Below are 8,093 nucleotides of genomic sequence, written 5' to 3' on the forward strand. Positions count from 1 at the left end.
ATAAAATAAGCTGTTAATATTGCAAGGTTGAAATGCCAGAAGCAGTACGCAAAGAAGATTAATGAAATAATATGTATTTCCTAGATAGGAATATTTTCATTTTTATAAGGTGTATAAGTTGTAATCCTATACACAATTTTTTTAAATATTATATTGTTATTTGCCCATACACACTACTAAGACTCAAACTGAGTAAATTTTCTATAAAAATAACAAAACGACAGACAAACGATTTATTTATGTACATTATTTATTTTGTACATATATATATATATATATATATTTGTATTATAACAAATTGTTTTATTTAACATGTTATAATATGTTTTGTGAACAAATATTGTGTAAAGAAGTATTATGTTTTATCTTGGTTTCATTACTATTCTAAGTTAAGCCGTTTTACTGATTTTTTAAAATTAAATTTCAAAATTTACTGAAACCTTGTTTCTATTTCCTTTAAATTTGGTCGTATTTAAACTTATATTTATTTTACAGGACTCTTTAGTGCAACAGAGCAGAGGAACGGCTTATAACTTAAGACTGAGTAAAATTTCAATTATCTAGAGATTTTCTATGTTATAAACTTAGCTATATTTATTGTTGTAATTAAATAATATTATCCATAACATATTATTTTCATAGTCAATTTTCATTTGTATAACTATGGCTGGAAGCCAGTATTCTTCTAATGTTATCGATAATTTTTTTTTTAACATAATCGGTAATAATTTAAAATACAGTCGATTCACACTTAGTATATCTGAACATTTTATAATTTTAATTAATTAATAATTATTAAATTAATGATAAATGTCACAATGAATATATGAAAATATGTAAAATTATAGTAAAATTAGATAGTATTTTAAAACGACTGTGTGTATATAAAAATTGACTTTTATATGTATTGATAATTGACATTTTTCTTCATACTAATCAAAATAAAAAAAGATTTTTTTTCATACACATAAATTCTAGAAAAATTAATTGTTATTTAGCCATCTCTTTAATTAATTTGTAAATAATGTTATATTGAAAAAAGACGATTACCATTATTATTAATTATTGTCATTTTGAAACAAAATTGATTGATATTTGTCATAATAACTTAAAATTATCCGACTCATCTTTAAGAGCCATTTCACAAGTTTAGGTAAATTTGGTCGCAGCGCGCGAGTCATACAAGCCGCGCGATCTTTGTGCTACTTATGTGCTGGTATAGTGTGACAACCAAAAAACTATCTTATTATTAAAAAATCGATTAGATATATATATATATATATATATATATATATATATATATATATATATATATATATCAAATTATTGCAATGTTTTGAGTTTACGAACGAATCGAATATTTACGATATAAATAAAATAGCTTTTTATTATGCTCCAGAAAATCTGAGTGTGAATGTGAGTAGCACAGTTTTAGATGCAACTAGACTATTAAAATATTGCCGGCTATAATTTTTTTATAAACTCAATGACATCGAAAAACAGATTTATTAACAAACAACAAGACAAACAGATTTAAATGCCTATTTGTATTGATAATGTGAGAAAAAAAAAATTAATACTACATTTGTTTACCGAGACTATCATTATATTATTTTACAGTAATTTTCGCATATTTTTAATTTTTATGAAAGTATCAAATCCGGTGTATCACACTAAAACAACTGTTGCTTAACGCGTGTGAGCGAAAGAGACAGCTGCAGAATTTGGCGAAGATCTTACCTCTAAGAGCGCAGGCGCTCGATTGATTTACTGTAAAGTTACATTAAATTTTTTTTAAAAGTTTTAAGGTAGAGGTTATTGAGAAATAGGACTTGAAAGTATACATTTCGACCGTTTACCCAGGGAGGCAGCTGATGAAAAGGTTAATAATTTTGTACACACAATATAAATCAAAATACTGATGCATTATGTTACTACAACAAAGGTATATTATTACATCCTATACTTAGATTAACGCTCTCAAAATTTTACAGTTCCGCAGATTGTTACCGATTCTTGTGAACTGGCTTTTAAGTTGGATTTAATATCGAAACACAAAAATAAAAAATTGTAGATTAAACTCATTATTTACCAACTGTATATAAAAAGATGTAGTATTGAATTTTAAACAAATATAGATTACATTTATTATTAATTATAATATTCTTAATTTTAATTTTTAAGTAACATTGCTTTGTCATAAAGCATTTTTATTATTTTGTGATTTTATAGTTTATTATGAAGATTGTATGATTCAGTGTTGTTCCTGAAGCAAATACGTTTTGTTTAATACCTTTTAAAACGAAGTAATTTTGTTCCAAGTCATAAATTAAGTTGTGGACACATGGTATTAAAATTTTCTTATAAACATGTTTTTTTAATTTTTACCTACTTAGTTATTCCTCTAAATATTGTTATCCCAACGATACTTTTAAAATAAATCAACCAAAGACAATTCGATAGACAGTGACAACCATTTTATAATCAATCATTTTGAAGTTTCATTTTATACAAGTATTTTGTATTATTTTTATTAAACTTTATTAATTTTAATGATTTCCAGACGAAATACAACAATTAGTTTGGCATCATGGGGCCGTGCTAGCGAAATAAATCCATCTTATGGACTAAGCTCAGATCTTGAAGTAAAAAAAAAATAAAATCTTAAATCAATATAGGGCATTTTATTGCCACAATACTTATCCACTACCTTCCATCTGCGGCATCGCTCGCACGAAAAATGACAAACATTGTTTATCTGTAATGGTAGCGGCCTTGCTTTTGCGACCTTTTTTATTCGTGCCCCGCATTATGATAATATATATAAAGGCTTGATCCTTTTTCGACAAACGGGCTATCCGACCCTAAAATATTTTTTTTACATCTTGATACAGTAGTTTCTGAGATTACATTAGCGCATTCAATCAGACAATCGTACTTATACCATTTCACATAGTAATATGTTGTACGTAGTTTTTCTGACGAAGCTTTTACGGTTTTAAATGTTTTTCTTTTCAATAGGTAAGGGCAATACAAGAGAAAAATGAACAGGATGTTTTCAAGTAAGTTAACAATGGAACCAAATAAATGATTATTGAAATATTTATTTTATTTTACATATAGATACGAGGCGGGGAAATAACGGCAACCATGAATTGGAAAGTAGGGGTCATTGCTAACTATGTCAACGTGCCAGTCCAATTTAAAAAATATATGTATAAAGTAACGGTTTATTTAGAGCTACAGTGCATACTTTTCTTCGACTATATGTGAACAGAAATAGTCGCAAATACCCCACATGAATTAAAGCCTTCTTTCCGTACAGTAGAAGTGTTGTTGCAACATAGTCGGCACTCTACTTCACTACTACGGCAATTTTCTTACCATAAGTAATGATATTGATCAGGGGTTTAAAATGACAAGAACAATTTAAAGATCTTTGTTAACGTAGTTTTTGCATTACTATTTAGGGTTGTCTACGATAATACATACTGGCATAGTTATATTTCATAACGTTTTTGTAATATTTTATTTTAGATTACCCTATTTCAAATCCTGCATGTTTGCTACAGTACTGGAGGATATAATCACAGAGCTCTACATTCTTGGTATAGAAACATTTTCATTTTACATTAACACTAACTCTTTTGCGTTTACAGTATATTTATATTTCTTATAAAAACTACATACTTATATTTCAAATTATGTTAAACATATCTTGGGTTGGTGTTTATAAGATTTATTGTTTATGTACTTGATATCCGCTATACATTTTACTTACCTATATTTTAATGAACGTAATGTATTTCCAAGCTAAAAGTAGAAAAGTATCTTTAGAAAGCATCAAGTGGGTCATCGCAACATTTGTTTATTTTTCATGTACCTACCTATTTTTTAATTTATTCAGACGAAAGTAACTCGGAAATGCGCATAAGGAAAACAATGATAGAAATGCCAACACTTCTTGCTCATAAATACGGTGTCGAAGAAGAAAAAATTACGGATGATCTTAAAGATATTAATCCAAAAAATCTCGACTGTTCTGAATATAAGCTGAAAAAATTACAATCTGACCGGTAATAATATACTTAATTATTCCATCTTCATGTCATAAAATGAGATTTCGTAATAAAAGATTTTGTTAAATAAATTTAGTTTTTTTTTAACATTAATTTTCTTGTCTTTATTGTTGTTAGTCAGAAAAAGATCAGTCAGAAAAAGTATTTAACTGGTAGGTACCTACATTTTATCTGTATGTTATTTTTATGTATAATACAAATTACCTATTATATTTTAGATATTTAGTTCTCAAGGGTCTACAGGATACATACTTTGATCTAGCGAGAAATCGTAATTTCGACGCATTGAATGAAAATGTCAGCAGAATGTTCCAAAACAACACTACTTTGAAAAATCTTATCGAAGTGGACTGCAAAAACAGATTGTAAAAATTTAGAACACATTTTATTGACGTACATACTTTAAAAATAGTTCAAAGAAAAAAGGAGACTAAGAGTAAAAACTTAGTATATAGATCTTAAGCACACAAACAAAGTGAATACTGCACTTGTCCATACTAATATTATAATTGTGTTTGCTCGCAAACGAAAAAAAAAACCGACTTCAATTACATCGACAAGTAATACAACGTAGATCTACGAAAAAATAGTCAAGCAACTACGCGTTATCATAGATTACTCAAAAAGTAGTTATCAGATCTCGATAAAATTTATATGTGACCACATGATAAACACCAGCTTTCGATTAAATTAAAAATTATCAAAATCGGTCCACCCAGTAAAAAGTTATTGCGGATTTTCGAGAGATTCCCTCTATTTCTCTGAGATCCCATCATCAGATCCTAGTTTCCTTATCATGGCACCAAACTAGGAATATCCCCTTTTTAAGAAAAAAAGAATTATCAAAATCGGTACATCCAGTAGAAAGTTATGCGCTATAATACAACGTAGGTCGACGAAAAAAGCGTCAAGTAAAAATGCATTATTAGATACAACTCGAAAAGTAGTTGTTAGATCTCAAATAAATTTAAATGGGACCAATTGGCACACACCACCTTTCGATTAAAACAAAATTTGTCGAAATCGGTTTACCCGGTCAAAAGTTCTGATGTAACATACATAAAAAAAAATAAAAAAATACAGTCGAATTGAGAACCTCCTCCTTTTTTGGAAGTCGGTTAATAAAGAGGAAAGATTTGATTGTTTGTTTGTTTGCATTGAATAGACTTGAAACTACTGTACCGATTTGAAAAATTCTTTCACTGTTGGGAAGCTACACTCTCCGCGGGTCACTTAGGCTAGATTATATTTTCAACAAATTAGAAAAATATTTTGAAATTTTTATAAAATAAGCGTTCGATCCGGCTGATGCTGAGTGGTCACGGTACCTTCACAGATCATAGCCGCTAGACGTTTACAATATCAAAATAATCAAACAAAATAAAAAAAAAAACAAGCATATCGACTACCCCGCATCCGCTGTCATCAGAGCGCATTTCCAGGAGATTTTATTGTCTTGCTCACCACAGGACTAATAAACTAATGAGTCCAGTCTACTTAAATTTTAAGTAGATTCGGGAAGTGTTTTTGGTATTTCCTGCTGGACCCTATCTTAATAAGATTTGGAAAAAAACTTTTCGACTAGGTTCATTGATCATTTTTGAGATAAGTTATATATTTATTTAGGAATTGTTTTAAATTGTTGGAAGACTTGTTCAACACTATTCGAGGTTAAATCTAAAACTTATATTTTTTTTAACAACTATAGAATCCGTCGAGATCTAAACCGGCAAATCCGCCAACAACGAAATCATATGAAATCGGTCACTTATGATACTGACAATGAAATTCAACATCTGAAGTCTAGTATAGAAGTAAGTTTAAATATACATATACCTTTTTTGTAATAGTTGTTTTTCTATACTAAATAATCTTTATATCTTACGTTGTTAAAACGTGACCTGAGGGAATATAAGTCATCATTGGCTTATTAGCTAAAAAAAATTCAAAGCATTCTGGTTGCAACGATTTAATCGCCCCAACTAATTGAAGAACAATGAGCAATAATACCATTATATTTCGACACCTCCATGGATTATTACAGGATGCCGAGCTAACTTCTGCAACTCGAAGTCGTTACGTTGAGGGTTGGCAAAGAGCTCGAATAGAGCAACACACTCAGACGATTTCACACAAGGAGATCGGACCGACACAGATGATTGAAGAACTTAAGAGGAAAGCCGACCAAGAACAACGCGTTCATGCTGAAATTGAACTTTTAATAAATATAAAAATTAATGTTAGTCTGATATACTTACTCTATGAATATTCTGTTTATCACTTTTTTACCACACTCGTTATTTAATATAATTTCCAAAGTAATAAAATATGTGACAAAATGTAGCAGGCGTAGACTCTTAAGAATAATTTTCTTGATGATGTATCACAAAAAATTAAAGCCTCCTTGTATAAGTACATATAAACACGTAACATATTTACATTAGATAACATAAGTAATAGTAACCAGTAAATGTTATTATTTTAGGAGCTTCACACTGAAGTTGAACAATGGAATAGTAAGTACGACAAAGACATGGAACAAATGGATCTAAAGATACAGTTGAAGAAGAATGATTATGAAAATATGCTTGATCAAAGAATAGAACATGAAGAAACGGTATGAATATTTGATTAACAGACTTTAGTCTCAACTTAGTCACAACTAGATATCTATAAATTTTATCGCAAATTGGTCAACTAATAACTACTTTTAATTGTGTAAACGTCTCACAGCTGGGTAAAGGCCACTTCTATCAAGTAGATAGGGTTAATAAAGGGGTCGGAGTCTAATCCAAAAGCTGCTTTACTATAACTTGACGAAAGTAAATGAGAACACAATATACATTTTTCCGATCGAAATTTATGCAGAACTAATAAATAACTGGGTGAATAAATAATTAACAATCGATTGATCGAGTACGATTGTAAAAAACAATTATTTATTTTTCAGATCACAAAACATGCAGAACTAATAAAGAGTTGGATAAAGTTCAAAGAGGACAGAGAAGCAGCTCGCCAGTACCGCGAGAAAATGACCAAATCCGCCATTATCGTCCAAGCGTGGTGGCGTGGTTTACTTGTTCGACAACAATTGGGACCCTATAAAGTTTTCAAGAAGAAAGGACAAACCAAAGAAGAAAAATCTAGCAAGAAAAGGAAATGAGTCCCACATACTTATTTATACTAATGATTTTATATGATTTCTTTTAAATATCTATTTGTATTTTTTTTTTTTATTAAATGTGTTTACAATTATCTGCAATGTATTTCATTTATATGTTTTGGTTCATCATCTTCGTCATCATTAGCCTATTACAGTGCATATGCAGTAGTTTGCCATAGTCGAACATTTTCTTAAAATTCAGCATCTGTCCAAGCTTTTGCTACACTGAGATAATTTTCTATTCTTTGCTTTCGACAACCTGTCATTAAATAATTTATCAATGGCTCAAATAACTCATTTCTCACTCACTGTGTCACTCATGAACTAATTGACTTACTCGATAAATCATCATCATCACTATCGTCTGGGTAAGACGATTCAATTAAAAAGTATATCATTCTTCTAGAACTCAACCAATTATTATTGTACCTATATCCCCAGTGGCGTAGCTACAAAGGATCAAGGCGGAGCAGTGCTCCGGAGCTCCAAGCTCTGGGGGCCCCTCGGACTCCGACTTACAAACTATAAATTGAACTAATGAAAAATTTTCCCACATTCGGAATACTTATAAATAAACAAGATTCCATGAACGCGAATTTAATAATGTTAAGTTATCTGAAACATTATAAAAGAATTCCCTACAAGTCTCGAACATCTTTGTTTGAAACTTGGAGGTAACTCACCTGTCCCCAGCATGTTTCAACAGCACGACCTTGATGCAAGGCGGACACACGGACAGAGTCTTCAGATTGTCGATTTTAAAACAGGAAAGATATATATATATATATTTAAAATTACTTTTTTCAATAATGTACTAGACACAATAATAACTCAGTGAAATGCACGTTTTG

General features: G+C 29.8%; 1 protein-coding gene across 1 annotated transcript; it reads left to right on the forward strand.

Moving 5' to 3' along the window:
• Positions 1 to 3,951: 3,951 nt before the first annotated feature.
• LOC123662399 (dynein regulatory complex protein 9-like) lies at positions 3,952 to 7,336 on the forward strand. Its single transcript, XM_045597242.1, has 4 exons — positions 3,952 to 4,076; positions 5,788 to 5,893; positions 6,124 to 6,318; positions 7,030 to 7,336. The coding sequence occupies exons 1-4, from the start codon at positions 3,952 to 3,954 to the stop codon at positions 7,240 to 7,242; spliced, it is 639 nt and encodes a 212-aa protein (XP_045453198.1). The 3' UTR covers positions 7,243 to 7,336.
• The last annotated feature ends 757 nt before the right edge of the window (positions 7,337 to 8,093 follow it).

Source organism: Melitaea cinxia, chromosome 18, assembly GCF_905220565.1.
Source record: "Melitaea cinxia chromosome 18, ilMelCinx1.1, whole genome shotgun sequence".
NCBI lineage: Eukaryota > Metazoa > Arthropoda > Insecta > Lepidoptera > Nymphalidae > Melitaea > Melitaea cinxia.

Bases quoted from the DNA above. Each gene is read 5' to 3' on its own strand.
- LOC123662399 (XM_045597242.1), top strand. From the start codon at position 3,952: ATGCCAACACTTCTTGCTCATAAATACGGTGTCGAAGAAGAAAAAATT. The intron at 4,077-5,787 runs GTAATAATATAC...TAACAACTATAG, and splicing joins AAAAAATTACAATCTGACCG to AATCCGTCGAGATCTAAACC. The intron at 6,319-7,029 runs GTTAGTCTGATA...TTTATTTTTCAG, and splicing joins TAATAAATATAAAAATTAAT to ATCACAAAACATGCAGAACT.